Consider the following 15,638-nt stretch of genomic DNA (forward strand, 5'->3'; position numbering starts at 1 on the left):
GAGGTTATGGAATGGGTTTTGTCAATAATCTACGTTTAATACTCTTAAAAATATCAAGATTAGCTATTTAATAGCTCTCCGGATCCAAACAGAACCTTTGTTTCCTTGTGTTACTCTTTTCTTCCTTTTGCTTCTGCTTCCGCTTCCGCTTCCGCTGCCACTGCACGCACACGCCACCTGCATGCGCCCGGCGTCGCCTACAGTGAGTGCCACTGTCCATACTGCGCCCCCCCCCCCTCCCCTCTCACTGCAAGTGGGCCCCAAGGGATGTATGTCCAGTGTATTAAGCCGTGTGCTAAGGTACAAATACGGTGTGTTTAATAGCTGTATTCTTTCTTGTAAACTCACACTGTGTCTGTGTCACATCTGAAGCTCTGAACACCAACGAAACAGTAGCCAGCCGTTCTCTTCGATCGGGAGAGAAACGGCACTCGGTTTTGTAGGTCTCGCCCTCCTTATTTGGTGGCGGGTAGTTAGAATCTCGGGCCACCGGTGGCGCACACGTGGCGCGCGGCGGTGGGACCCACCACACTTTTTCTGGGGCCCTCTTGCGGCAGCCGGGTCATTGCTGGGCGTGGGGGTGGTCTGGTCATTTCATCTATCTCCGGTAATCCGGGGGGCCGTTAATATTACCCGGAGGAATTATTAAAATCGTCATTAATAAGGTTATTATTAAGCGCATCGCGTCAGTGTGCGCGTACTAGTGTTGTTTGCCATTGCCGTATCGGGGGGAAGCCCCGGTGGGCGCGCAGTCCGAGGCGGATCTCGCGGGCGAAATGGCTGGTGCACACGGGCGGATCTGGATGACAGGTGGGGCCCCACGGGCCAACTGGGTGTGCACGCAGCCACGCACACGGCTCGGTCTCGCCACGTACGGACGGACCCCCGGTGGTGGTGGGCATGCGGCGCGTGGTGGGGGGGCTCGGCGATGCGGGGCCGTCGGATCGTGATTGGACGGATGCCGTTCCGTGTCAGAGGTCACCAGGCCATCGTCATCATCGAGCCGCTTGTCGTGTCCCAACCCCATGAGGCCATGATACGAGAACAAGTGTACTCAATTCAGTATAATCAAAATTTGAATTTAAAACTCAATTTTAGATTTGATTTTTGTGATTTAATTTCTTCGCCAGAGTTTATTTTATAGGTATTGTTGGTTACTAATAAGCAGTATCAATAAACATAATAATATAAGCGAAAAGATGTGGCTCGTTAACTACTAATAAACCCATGGCAGCTAATGCTTGATATAATACTCTTGCTTAGTGTTTCACATTACGGTACACATCACAGTAGTATGGTCGTCCATAGCTGATGGCTATATTTGTTTTTGTTAGGGAAGGAATACAACATTTGTGCAATTAAATGGCACCAGTATCTTTCCCCTCATGTCTTGACCCGAGTGCACTGAGATTTGAGAGTGGAAGGTGTGCATCATATGCTTACACCATGGTGCACGCTATACTCGCTTGTCCTATTCCCACTGGAGACCGGCCGGGAATTCTTCCTTCTACCGAGTAGTATAGTGACATTGAAAGTGAGGCATTGTTTGGGTTTAGAGCTATCTAGATCGGCTAGAAAACCAACCATGCACCAAACCTTTTTTGTACGTTCGTCCATCCAGGAAATGTAGGTGCCGAGCAGGTTCCATATACATGGATGCACGCGTGATTCCGGTTCGTTTTGTAAAGTTGCTCACACAAGTCGCATGGGGGCCGGGCCGGTGTGTGTGTGTTGGTCATTGCCTCATTGGTACGCAGTACTCCTGCAAAAGCATGTCCAAATAGTAGCAACCCTTTTATTGTACAGTTCTACGGGTCTGTTTAGATACCTGCTAAAAATTTTATACACTATCACATCGAACGTTTGAACACTTGTATTAAGTATTAAATATAGATAAAAAAATAAACAATTGCACAAATTGTGACTAATTTACGAGACGAATCTTTTAAGCCTAATTGCTCAATGATTTGACAATGTGGTGCTATAGTAAATATTTGTTAATGGTGGATTAATTAGGCTTAATAAATTCGTCTAGCAATTTACTGACGGATTATGTAATTAGTTTTTTTTATTAGTGCCCGAATACCCTATGCGAAACCTTATATAATATCCGATATGACACGCCAAAACTTTACACCTCTGGATCTAAACATTCCCTACACCTGCTAAAATTTTATACTGGAAAATTGATTAATTGCCACTATTAAGAGCAAAGGAAATCGACAATGATTACATCTCTAGCTTAGCTGCAGCCTGCAGGAGATGATCGATCGGTCCATGCATGTGTATTGTTTGCATGGTTTCATATAGTGGTATTGGTTTGGTCCATAAATGACAGCAGCAGCAAATCTCATGACCGAATGTGATGTGTGGCCATTAATGGGGGGTTCCTCCGTGTGATGGAACAACGGGAGGCCGATCGATCGATCGATCCATCCATCGAGCAGTTACGTTGGTGCGAGGGTCGGTCACATGGTTGTTGGTGGCCTCGGCTTACAAACAAGCAAGCCGTGAAGGGGGGCATATATATTGTACCTCGTCACGCTTTCGCTGTCCCAGTCTCCCAGATCTCGATCGGTCGATCGATCGCCGTTTGGGGCGGACGGCACGCGCAGGTAGCGCTGGTCCACATTCCACGAGCACGTCGACTCGATCGGGAAACAGTTCATATTTTCGTTCAAATTATAAGAAGTTGTGTAGAATTCGGAAAAGCTGCACTAGCTTCTCCCAAATATCATATTGTATCATATAGTTTCGATTCTCACACATATTCAGGGGCGGATTTAGAGTGAGATGGAGGGGAGTGCCACTTGTTTAATTTACTCTGATTTATATCAAATTTAAGCTAATGCGGGTGTCTAAATTTGTATTGAGGAGGGTGCACACATGGTGAAAATAGATTAGGTATAGCTACAAAATTTTCTAGCTCCGCCCCTACTTGGGGGAGCTCCTAGTAGCTTGAGATTCTTCTAGAAGTCGCAACTGTCGGAAGCTTCTCGAAACCGTTTAGATTTTCACTCAGATTATAAGAATCTATAGTTGTAGAATCCAAATTTTCAACAACTGCTTCTCACAATGTAAAGTTACCTCAAACAGGACAACTATATAGCTATAGGATCTAAAAAAGAACTCAAAAATCTACTCCTTCCGTCTCAGAATATAAGAAGTTTCAGAGTTGTGCACGGTTATTAAGAAAGTAGATAGAAGTGAATGATGAAGGGTTGTGATTGGATGAGTAGTGGGGGTATGTGGGAAAAGTGAATGGTGAAGGGTTGTGATTGGTTGGGAAGAGAATATTGGTGGAGAAGTTGTTATATTTTGGGACAAATCCTAAAAACTAAATATTGTTATATTTTAAAACAGAGGAAGTAGTTTATTTTAAAGATTTTTTTTTAGAAGCCGGATACCAATCAACTCCATCTTTGAATTTTAAGTTTCCCAAACGGAGCGTTAATCAGTTGCACGGTGCCGTTCATGTGAATGGATAGTGCTGAGATTGGTGAAGAGGGTAGCTAGCTGCTACTGGCTGTGGCTGGTATGGTGAGCGCGTGTACTAGCCGTAGGTATTGTTATCTTTGATCAGGCATCTCTAGCAGAGTAGCAGGTGGAGAAAAGGTTCAGAGAAAAGGACCCCAAAAGGCAGACCGAGCCGTACATCCAAACCATGCCGGATCACTGGAAAATGTACCCATTCATGCATCAATGCATGCATTCAACCCAAGCTTTGTGAATATTAGCATTTTCACGCTCATGACGACGAAGACGAAAGATGTGTGCTCTGTAAAAGCTAGCGCATCTTGTGGGTCTTGGAAAAGACGCAAACTTGGCTTGTAAAGACATCATACTCAACGTACACACGTCGAATCTGGTAGGAGCAGGAGCAGAGAGCCAAACCAGCAAACATTTGCTTCGCACAACCTGTAGAGATTTCACAGTATCTCCAGTTAAAGCTGGCCATAAAAACTGATATTAACCCAAATGCGTGTTCATGAATGTTATGTATTGTGGTGAGAACGGTTAGGGTGTCGTAGTGACTAGTAACTGACTACGCGTAAATTCTGTACAGTTGGTCCCGATTGGAAGATGCTGCTGAATTAGAATAGAGACAGAGTAGTTAGCACTGCAGGAATGCATGCATGCAGCGAACACAGGAAAGGCAGGAAGCATCTCCTCCTCTCCTCTGATCACAGTGTTTGGAATTGAAGGGGGACGGAGAAGGAAACGGAAATATTCTGTCCTGAGTGAGCGAGTTCTTGCTTGTCCGTTAGCCACTGGGGTTCTGGAGTATATCAAGCTTGTTGCTTGTGTGTACTCCAGTACTGACGAATTGTGAGACCCCCCTGGTGTGTGGTGACCACTGAGCAACCGAGCAGCTTTTGTTCAGCTGTGTGTTTACTTGCAGCGTAGTAGTACATGGCATCATTGTGTGTATTGCATAGTACTCCCTCCGTCCCTAAAAAAGACAAACCCTGGGTTTTCGTGTCCAATTTTGACTGTCCATTTTATATGAATTTTTTTATAATTTGTATTTTCATTGTTGTTAGATGATAAAACATGATTAATATTTTATACGTGACTTGTCTTTTTAATTTTTTTTATAATTTTTTTAAATAAGACAGACGGTCAAACGTTGGGTACGGAAACCAGGGTTTGTCTTTTTTTTGGGACGGAGAGAGTACGCGACAAACTGATGCATGTGCCTAGCTAGCTACATGCCTATATACAGGATGTAGCCTTGGCTGCACAGCAATTGGTCTCTCCCTATCTTGGGCTCATGGCGTGACTGCAGAGCAGGGCAAGCTCAGGTTAGATCGATGCATTGCATGAAAGTTGAGGCGCATTCGGCATGGAGCATGCTTCCTGAAATCAAATGATTTTGATCTTTTGTGTTTGTGTGCGCGCGTGTTCAGGGAGTGGTTTCAGATGAAAGTAAAGTTGTGGTTTTAGTGCTCGTAGTACTAGTTTAGGTTTTACTCCCTCCGTCTCATAATATAAAGGATTTTAACTTTTTGCTTGTACTGTTTGACCACTCGTCTCATTCAGAAAATTTGTGCAAATATAAAAAACGAAAAAGTTATGCTTAAAGTACTTTACATAAAGTAAGTTACAAATAAAATAAATAATAATTTCAAAATTTTTTTAATAAGACGAGTGGTCAAACAGTGCAAGCAAAAAAAATCAAAATCCCTTATATCATGAGACGGAGGGAGTATGTCAAAGTAAAGTTGGGATGCTAGTTTATACTATATCTGTAGGTGTCATGTGTACATCATATCATTTTAAGGGGCTGGAGCATGAGTGAAAATGTGAAATATACTGGTGTCATGTGTACTACGTACCTAGAGAGGCGTGGAGCAACCGAAGCCTGAAGGCACCTAGATGCTTTTTGCCTTCACTACTGGTTACGCACAAATGCACCATACAAACCGACCGACAGAAGCAGGCAGGATCATGATTTTTCAGATAGGGAAAACGCTGGTAGTTTCTACTGCCAATGGCTAGATGGGTAAACCCAAAGATACTGCTTGTGCAAAATGCACGATCCGTATCATCCTGGGATGGCAAAAGCGTGTTACCATGTCTCCAATCTCTCCACCCCCCCGATATATATCTCCGATATGAGCTGAAATGCGTATCTAATTTACGTCTACTATAAATATAATTTTCTAGCTAGGTTATCGTGATGTGCATATCCAAAACTAGGAGACGACGCGCGCTCACGCAGTCACTATTTGTTGGTTGCGAAATGCTGCGACTATCTACTGTAGCAGTGACAAAAAAAAACGCACAACTCGTTCGGTCAGCATGCATTGAACATGCTCCCAAGGCTAAGTTATTTGTAGGAACTTACATATGTAATTTTTTTAAAAAAATTTCCGTTAGCATGTTTTATGTAAAATTTTTCAAATAAATATATTTGTCAAGTTTGCAATAATAATACTTTGATTAATTATACCAAAAATTTTCACCGAACCAGCCAACCAGATGGGCCATAAGTCGCAACCATACATACGATAGCTATCTGGAGCCACGTGCATGATCGCTCCTGTCTCACACAAGCAATCCGCATGGCTCGTCCACCAAGCCATGATCAATATCAAATGAATTTTTACTCTATTAGAAAACATATATGAACTACTTTTTTTTTACCCATGGATTTATTAACGGGTAAAATCCATACACATTACTTTGCAGGTAAACCAATACTAAAACTATTGGTGGCCTAAGACTTAACATCCACCAAGCCTATATAAAATTCATCCTACCCGACAACCCCTGTTGTAGCGTCCTATAGACCTTTGCTATAGCTCGCAGCCCTATTTTTAACACATATACTACGGTAGCGAGTAGCAACTAGGTATAACGCACCATGCTCACGAGGTGACCTCAACTAGGGGGTTTGGACAAACATCAATGACTCAGGTCCTAGGGTATTAGGATCGAGGAGTCGTGCTCGTGCTCCATCTCTAGTCTCTCTTGCATCGTCATTTAGTCTCCTCCCTATATATATTATTGGTATTGTTACTTAACGGGTCTCTACTAACCAAATGTATATGGGGTACGGATGAATCCTACACCCACGACTGGGTCTTAGACTTTCAGTGTTGGATCGGTAGGTGTTATTTTGCATGGGTATACCTACGGGTAAGGGGATATAGTGATAATTCGTTGTTGTAAGAACTGCAATCTTTCATTATCATAATTGGTCGTAGCTTTAATTACCAAAATGAATACTACATTCTAGAAAAAAATGTCCGTCTGAAGGATATTATCACAACTGTGATAATAATACTCCCTCCATTTCAAAATGTTTAACGCCGTTGACTTTTTAGCACATGTTTGACTGTTCGTCTTATTTAAAAAATTTAAGTAATTATTAATTTTTTTCCTATCATTTGATTCATTTTTAAATATATTTTTATGTAGGCATATAATTTTACATATTTCATAAAATTTTTTAAATAAGACGAACGGTCAAACATGTGCTAAAAAGTCAACGGTCTCTAACATTTCGAAAGGGAGGGAGTACAACCAAAATAAATGTTGTATTATGTATACACAAAGACTCTTCTAGGGGTTCTTTCGAGAGAAAAAAAAAGCTCCGAAGCGTCCGTTACCGCTCCTATTGCATCCAACGGTTGAGATGGAGCTCTGATATTATCGTGGGGACAACCGGACAACACACGCCTATCTTCCCTGGTCGCCCCGCGACGCGCCGCGCCGCCTCCACATCCCTCTGCCCATCTCGATCCCCGCCGCGCCGCCGTTCCTCCACGCCGCCGACGACGTCGCCTCCCTCCGTCCCAGCCGCGCCACCGCCGCTTCTCCCCTCTCCTCTTTCCGCCCGCATTCCCCCTTCGCTGGGGCCCGCTTCCGGCAGGTAGCAGCTGCGTGGGCGCGCAGAGGGGGTAGCCTGGCGATGGAGGGCGGCACGAACGCGCGGCGGCGGCGTCTGGTGGAGAGGGGAGCCGATCGCCTCGCCTTCATCACCGGCCAGGCGCAGACCCTCCCCTCCGATCCGCTCCCAGGTAAAAAAAAAAGAAAAAAAAAGGAGAGCAAATCGTTTGTTCTTATGGCTGTTGCGAAATCTGTAATACGGAGTATGTTGCTTTCGCGTCCAGATTTAATCTCGTTAGTTGTGATGATTATTGTTCCGTTTTGTTCTAGAGAACCATATGCATGCGTCGATTACTTGGCCTGGGCGAGACTCTCTGTTAGGATTGCTGCAGATGTGTTAAACAGATCTGCAATTCACTATTAGATTTGGAATCTCATATGCCGTTTAGAAAACTGACCATATTACACAGTTCGTTCGGTGTTGTGATGATGCAAAAAACGAAAGTTGCTATTTAGCGTGTTGACAAATTGCAAGGGATGTTCTTCTCTTATTGTTCTTTTTTAACGTATGTTCTCTTATTGATCAAACGGAATGCATCTGTTCTGCATCATCTTATCTCACGAATATCACAGGATGCATAATTTGGTGGTGGTGTGTTAGTGTATAGTATGTAATCTGGTTCTTTCGACTTGTTATTTTGGTGCAATTATCTTGCTCAATAGAACACAAAGGTACATTAATACATTGCTGGAAATTTGAAGAGGAACTACTTTTATCTGAAATTTATACCTAAAAGGTCGATGTACACTTGAAGAATTAAGGCATTGTTTGGAGTGTACCAATATCAGAGGTAAGCAGTATAGTTCCTGCAGGGACTTTATGAAGATCCTATGTTCCAAACGGGGCCTAGAAGTTTCTTACCGTGTCTTGCAGTATTATTCTCTGTTGAAGGGAACATAGACAGTCCCCTACCTTTATTTTGCAGCATTTTGGTTTTTTAACATGGGAGAAACAAGAATCATTCGGGACATTTAGCCTCATGAGATGTCCTTGGACCTTGATGCTGCTTTTGCGCTGTTTGCTATTGCAGTTGATTAAACTGCATTGCAGAAGTAGGTATTGTTTGTGTTCTAGATAACGGAAGATTTCCAAGTAGTTAGACAAGAAGGATATTCATGTGGGAGCACATATAGAAGGCTTCACTCTTTCATGAACTAAAATTTAGCAGCTACCTCAGCTGTGTTAATAATTAGCTCTCCATAACAGCACTACAACTACCTATTTGCCCTTGTCATGCATCATTTATCAGCTGTCAGACAAGAGTCTTCTTAGTCTTGATACTTCCATTAACTAACCATTGTTTTTTTTTCATCTCATTTTCAGTATCAATTTACTCATTAGATTATGCATTTATGCTCTCTAAGTCGGTCATAGTTATCCTTGAGCATCTATTATAATCTGTCTGCAGGAGTATCATTGCACTTACAGACTAATAATTGTATTGACCTAAATTCTCTTTATATATCTCATTCTTAATTTAGATGATTCCTATGGGTGTAGTCGAAACATAAAAGCTAAAACTTTTGGCTTCTTAAACATCATGTTTTATGATAATTAGTTTCTGTTTTGCAGATTCACCACTTAATTCTGTTGACGCAGCCACCCCTCAAATATCTGAAAGGAATGCAAGTGAGGGTGGCATTAGTGGTGATAAATTCAGCAATATAACTCGGCTGCACAAATCACAACCTAGTGATGTAGTACCTGAAAGTCAACTGTCTGCCAAAGCCCGTCAGGAAATTCATGATGGTGACCTACTTCGAGAATTCAAGACAAGCAGCACAGTTCCTGAAATTCAGCCAGTAAATGAAACGCCCATGCAGAGGCATGGTGAGGAAACACTTGGCAAGAGGATTAATCATGATAGAACAGCAACTGTGACTAGGAAGGAGATGGAAACGAGACCCAAATCTGTTCCTCCAAACCAGTCTAACCAAGCAGAAAATGCAGCTTGGTCTGTTGAAACTCTGAAGGAGCACTTGAATTTCACACCGCATGAGATTACACAGGCTATATCAGCTACAGAGTATAACCGTTTTTTAGCCTCTGTCGCCGTTGCCTTTCTGGCGGTTCTTTCAAACTGGGGCCTGGACATTGGTGGTACAATCACAAGAGTATTAGTTGGAACAAGACCACTTCTGTTTCTTATTATAACGAACGTAACCATTGTCTTCACTTTGTTGATGGAGAACAAGGACCCAAACGTCAGGGGAAGATCAGCTGGCAGCAACCTTGGTTCTGCTGATAGCTTAGGGCAAATGCTGGAGATCGGATTGCTGCTACAGAAATCCCTGGGCGCTCTCCTGATGGACTGCAGCATTTGTGCTGTCATCCTGATCTGTTTCCTTTGAGTTTTGAGTGGGTATTTTTGATAGAGTTTCACAGAACGGTCCCCTGCTTTGTAAGTCTACGCCACTGCTCTGTCTATTGTTCAATCTTGTAACATCCTTATATTTTGATTCATTTACTTTTCTCGTCACATATAGAGCTGAACTAAGCCAGGTCCAAGAAAAATTGGACTGCACGTCGATGTTGTTCTTTGCCCTCACTATTCCGTTTGCTGCATTGTATGACCGAATTTTTTTTGTAAGTTTGAAAATTTATCTAAAAAGCTGTAGACTTCACCTAAGGTGGATGATAGAGCGGGATGACATGGGAAAGCTAGGCTCCTTCTCGGTTGATGTATCGCAGGAAATTACAGTATAATGCACATTCAGGATAGTTCAAAACTCGAATGATTTCTGAAAACCGTGAGATTAATTTACATATCCTGTAGCTGTCACGTGTACATCATGTCATGCTAAAAGTGGAATAGTACTACTATGAACATGAATCATGCATGCATAAACATCACTATAATAGAACAGAATTACTACTCCCTCCGTTTCGAAATGTTTGACGCCGTTGACTTTTTATCACATGTTTGACCGTTCGTCTTATTTAAAAAATTTAAGTAATTATTAATTCTTTTCCTATCATTTGATTTATTGTTAAATATATTTTTATGTAGGCATATAATTTTACATATCTCACAAAAGTTTTTAAATAAGACGAACGGTCAAATATGTGCTAAAAAGTCAACGGTGTCAAACATTTCGAAACGGAGGGAGTACATCATAGCTTGGAGTTTTGGGAAATCATTAATCGCTACAGCTTTCCTGGGGCGAGAAGAAGTCAAGCAACTTGGAGGACAGCTCCGGGAACACGCGAGTTGGACGGTATTCTCCGTTGAGGCAGACGATGGTGGCCGTCGATTCCAAAACGAGCTGCATCGCATTGCATTTGCATCAAGATGGGAATTAAACGTGATAAACGGTGTGCGTGCATATGTATGTTAGACATGCGTGTACTGAAAATGAAAAAAAGAAACTGAGCGGCTTCTTTTCTCGCTAAGAAAACGTGCAGCACTGCAGCTAGCACTTATTCCCTCAGCCAAGATTTATCCCTTGAATTTTTTTTTCTTTTTTCTGTAACGGAGGAAGTAGCCTATGACAAGAGTACTCCCATAAATAGTCATAACGCACTGTCCAGAGAGAAGAGATAGTATTGTTGTGTTTATTTAAACCTGATCTCTATTATTTGTTTTTCTTTAGGTAATTCTTAAAATAAATAAAATAGTAATAAATATTTGTATAAGCATTGTAATATTTACTTCTCTTCATATTATAAGATACTTTGATTATTTTTATAACTCAAACTTCTTAAAAATCTAATATATTTACAGAAAAATATAACAACACTTATAAAACTAAATTTGTATCACTACATCTAACATTAAACATATGTTGATAGTCTTTTATTTTGTGTTGAAAATATTATTATATTTTTATAAACTTGGTTAAACAAAGAAGTTTAATTTAGAAAAAAAAAGTCAAAATAAATTAAGGTAGTACGTATGAGTTCGTGACAACGACATTATTAGCATATGCCTCTTTTTACTAGATCAAACTATTCTGGACTTCAAGTACGTCCGAATTAGCTCTTATTACCTTCGACCAAAAATAATCTTATTTTTCAACCCATTTCACACATATCATATAATACCTCCCACTTTAATAAACCTGATTCTATCTACATACTCCCTCCGTCCCACAAAATTCCCATTCCTACCAAAACATCCTTCATTATTAGAAAAAAAGTAATGGTTATAGGTAAACAAAGGGCATTTAAGGGATAAAACTTATCGATTTATATGCTGAGGGTAGGTAAGAAGGTAGAAATTAATATTTTGAAGAATAAAATTTAAAGTTTAGAAGTTGTTTTTTTTTTATGAAGAGAGTAAAGCAGAAGACTGGGATTCTCTAATTACCTTGCGATCAGGCAGGGTCTCGATGAATTGCTCAGCGTATATCCGTACACCCTTGATATGTAGTGTCACCTTTACAACAAACTTGGCCCCACGCTGAAAATAACGTTAGTTAATTAGTGCGATTAGGAATGTATCGTTTGGTTTTCGTCTCTTATAACGTGTTAGAGCAGTTACAATAGCAGGCTATAAGCCAGCTATAAATATATTTTAAAGAGATAAAGGAAGAGAGAGAAGAACAGCGGGCTATAGATCTGTAGCCAGCTGCAGTACAGACTATAAGACGTAATGTGTATGACAGGTGGGATCATGTATTAATAGTATAGTAAACAACTATTGTATAAATTGGCTATTACATTGGCTATAAATGATTTGGAGCCAGTAGCGGGCTATACTATTAAACTTGCTCTAATGTATGTTAAAGGAACACATTCGTAAGGGTGTGAGTGTGATATTGCGTGTGTAGTGATGTGTATACGTGTGTCTGCTGCGTAAAAAAATATTGGTTAATTAGTTCACAGCCTTTAATGAGATAAGATACTATTTTCTCCATTCAAAGATATTTGACATTTAGAACTAGGTTCGATCAAACTTTTAAAAAAATCCACCAATTAATATTTTCTCAAATACTTAAATTAAATATAATAAGTGATATGCATAGATTTTTTTATTGAAAAATACTACTATTGTCGTATCGTAAATTTATTAGATTTTATAACTTACTATAACATAAAAATTTAATCTAATCTTATCATAAACCTTAAGTATTTTAAAGGTTTTTTTACTGTAAAAAACCTTAAGGGTTTTTAACCAGATGGAGTACACAAATCTCTCTTTTATTCATATGTATATACTGGCCTATCGCCCATGCATTACAACAGAATTTTAGGCTATTATCATCTCTTAATTGTTACGCATATTTGTTAATCATATGTGTCTTTTTTAGTCTCAGATTAATCATTTATTCTTTTTTAAAAAGTAGAGAATTGATGAGAGTAATTGATATGTGAGCTCTCTAGCTTCATATTAAAAAAAAGGAGGATAGCTACTATGCTCTCTAAAGTTTTACTTCTGGGTCATTTTAGTCCTTAATCTTTCATATTGTCCAAACAAATTCTTTAAATTTATCACGTGGGCTTATATAGTCCTTGGTCCTACCAAAATCGCCACGTGGACATGCCATGCCATCCTCCTGTGCAAAATCTATATGATTTGTCCAATTTACCCTTACATATATCATAGAAAAATAAAAAAAGGAAAATGTTAAAAAAATATATGGTATATTTAAGAGCAAAAATATAGGTCAAAAGGGTGAAAAAAAAGTAAAAAGTATTTTTTTCCTATGGTTATGTCTAATTCACCATTACATTTATTTTCTATGATATACATAAGGGTAAATTGGAAAATTCATCATAGATTTTACATAAATGATGTCATAGTATATCCATACACGATTTTGGTGGACCAAGGACTATTCTAGACCTTATGATAAAGTTAACGGATTTTTTTAGACCATTTAAAAGGTTAGGGACTAAACTAGTCTTACAGAGAAACTTTATGGAGTAGCTAAGAGTTGGTAGTGAAGGTGATGGCAAAATCACCATCAGTGCTCCTTTATACTTCCTTCATCCCAACTCCTAAAATATAGCAATATAGTATCGGATGGAACGTTTCTTAGTAAAATATATCTGGAGTATAGACAGATTTTCTATCCAGATATATTGCATAGGAAATATCTATTCGGTATTAGGTTCTTATATTTTAGGACGGATATAGTATTTTATAAGAAGTATATATACTCCCTCCGTACTCGTAAATGAAGTCGTTTTGGGCAGCGACATGATCTCCAAAACACAATTTTGACTTCTTATTTTTATAAAAAAATTTATTGAAAAGTGATATATGTATACTTTTATGAAAGTATTTTTCAAGACAAATCTATTCATATATTTTATATTTTCAAACTCAACAACTTGAAAATTATTTATGATTTATATTTTTAAAGTTTGATTTAAGCATTGTTCTAAACGACTTTCTTTTTATTTTAGGAGAGTACGGAGGGAGTACCTTCAAAGGGGCAAGGTAGTTGAGATTCTGCTCAGAGATTGCCAACGCTTTGCCTGTGCACGCTACCGTGCTTGCGCTCGCTCCAAGAATTGCAGCCAGTTCCTCTCGTGCTGGACGCACATACTCCACGTGATTAATAGTCATAGTTAATTCAGTCAAGGGTAGTAACTTTATATACTATATATAGGGTGCAGCAACTGATTAAACCTCGTTCGACGTAATTAGCATAGACAGCGTTGTTGACAACGCCGTAAGGGTCGATGTCCCAATCGCTGACGTTCATCTCCAACTCGAAGAACTTGCGCGCCCTGAATTTCATCCCAAATACAAGTAAAAAAAGCGCGCATCAACTTAATTCAGGGCCAATTACAGGATTTCGTTACAGAAGTGTAACTAACAATGAACAACAAAACAAAATGGACCTGCTCGACTTCAGAGCACGCTCATATTTCTTCTTAACTAGCAGAATATTGGTGCTTTGCTACGGATAAAATGCTCACACTTATATAAATATATATATTATTCATTTGATTAAAAAAATATATTAGTATATTATATAATTTTTTTATTCACCAGAAAATATCATACACTAATTTGTAAAACGAGAAAAAATAATGATGATGGACTGGTGGTAGAGTCACTTATATCATAAATATTACTCCATCCGTTCTGTAATATAAGGGATTTTGATATTTTATAAAAATATCATACACTAATTTGTAAAACGAGAAAAAATAATGATGATAGACTGGTGGTAGAGTCACCTATACCATAATTATTAGTATTTTCTAAAGTAGTATATAGATATATCACGATATCGGCCTCCTCTCTTGCATCCAGCATTTCAGACACTAAAGAAATTAATATTGAACCTCAATTTGGCATCCTGGTTGGGGTTGTCTTTGGCAGAGACGATAGCTTCGCGGGAACGGAGGTCCGGGGCAGCGCAGAGAGCCCGTGCATGGCAGCGGTGCGAGTGGCGGCCGGCGAGGTGCAGGCTACTGCGGCGAGAGCGCGATGATCCTGCACGGGGCACGGCATCATTTCGCGGGTGGCTGCAGGCGTTTGGGACGACGATGCCAACACTTGGTTGCTGCATGGTGACTTGGTGAATGCAGTGATGGACGGTCTCCTAGCTTTGAACCGTCTATTATACAGTAGAGGCGAAACATTCAGTTGTTGCACGTGGTCTGACCAAGCCTGGTGATAGTATAGTCTGCTGTTCTCCTGGTTGCCAAAATCCGAGAGCAGAGAACGATCCCGAGAGTGAAAGCTACTGGATTCGTCGGCACAGACGCCAGTCCGATTGGTCAACCAGTCAACCCTCACCCTTGCCAACGTCAACGTTGCTCACATATTAGTACTTACTCTATTTTTTAATTGAGAACACCATTGACTTTTAAAAACATATTTGGTCATCCGTCCTATTCAAAAATTTTGCACAAATATATAAAATATACTTTAAGTGATAAAACAACTTATAACAGAATAAATTATAATTATATATTTTTTAATAAACAAATGGATAAACGTGTAATAAAAGATTAATGGCGTCATCTATTAAAAAATAAAGATAGTATCAATGTAATAAAAGATTAATGGCGTCATCTATTAAAAAATGAAGGTAGTATCAATGTATCATGGACAGAAGCATAATAGATAAACGATTAAACTTACATCAGGTATGAAACGAGGATCAGATAAAAAATAAAAAGAAGAGAAGGCCACAGACTGACAGACCCACATTTCAACCACACGCAAAACCATATGAAAAGAACGCAGAACAACGTGACATTGTGGGCGTCACGGTACGTCGTCCTTGCCCTTTGCATCGAAGTTCAGAACTTGCTTTTTTTCCTAATTTAA

General features: G+C 39.8%; 2 protein-coding genes across 2 annotated transcripts; one reads left to right on the forward strand and one right to left on the reverse strand.

The window, feature by feature from the left end:
- The first annotated feature begins 7,184 nt into the window (after positions 1–7,184).
- LOC127761100 (uncharacterized) lies at positions 7,185–9,850 on the forward strand. The gene is made up of 2 exons (XM_052285319.1): positions 7,185–7,529; positions 8,972–9,850. Exons 1-2 carry the CDS (start codon positions 7,421–7,423, stop codon positions 9,748–9,750), a joined length of 888 nt encoding a protein of 295 aa, XP_052141279.1. The 5' UTR covers positions 7,185–7,420; the 3' UTR covers positions 9,751–9,850.
- Positions 9,851–10,395: 545 nt separating this feature from the next.
- LOC127762623 (acyl-acyl carrier protein thioesterase ATL4, chloroplastic-like) lies at positions 10,396–14,871 on the reverse strand. Its single transcript, XM_052287104.1, has 5 exons — positions 14,645–14,871; positions 13,980–14,080; positions 13,773–13,882; positions 11,709–11,801; positions 10,396–10,665 (listed from the first exon to the last, which is right to left on the reverse strand). Exons 1-5 carry the CDS (start codon positions 14,869–14,871, stop codon positions 10,540–10,542), a joined length of 657 nt encoding a protein of 218 aa, XP_052143064.1. The 3' UTR covers positions 10,396–10,539.
- Between the last annotated feature and the right edge of the window lie 767 nt (positions 14,872–15,638).

The sequence above is a fragment of the Oryza glaberrima genome, chromosome 2, assembly GCF_000147395.1.
Source record: "Oryza glaberrima chromosome 2, OglaRS2, whole genome shotgun sequence".
In the NCBI taxonomy this organism is placed as follows: Eukaryota; Viridiplantae; Streptophyta; class Magnoliopsida; order Poales; family Poaceae; genus Oryza; species Oryza glaberrima.

Coding starts and splice junctions, on each gene's coding strand:
- LOC127761100 (XM_052285319.1), top strand. CDS start 7,421: ATGGAGGGCGGCACGAACGCGCGGCGGCGGCGTCTGGTGGAGAGGGGA. Junction 7,530..8,971: donor CCCCTCCGATCCGCTCCCAG/GTAAAAAAAAAA, acceptor TCTGTTTTGCAG/ATTCACCACTTAATTCTGTT.
- LOC127762623 (XM_052287104.1), bottom strand. CDS start 14,871: ATGCAGCAACCAAGTGTTGGCATCGTCGTCCCAAACGCCTGCAGCCAC. Junction 13,883..13,979: donor TGCTAATTACGTCGAACGAG/GTTTAATCAGTT, acceptor ATGTGCGTCCAG/CACGAGAGGAACTGGCTGCA. Junction 11,802..13,772: donor ACTACCTTGCCCCTTTGAAG/GTACTCCCTCCG, acceptor CGTTATTTTCAG/CGTGGGGCCAAGTTTGTTGT.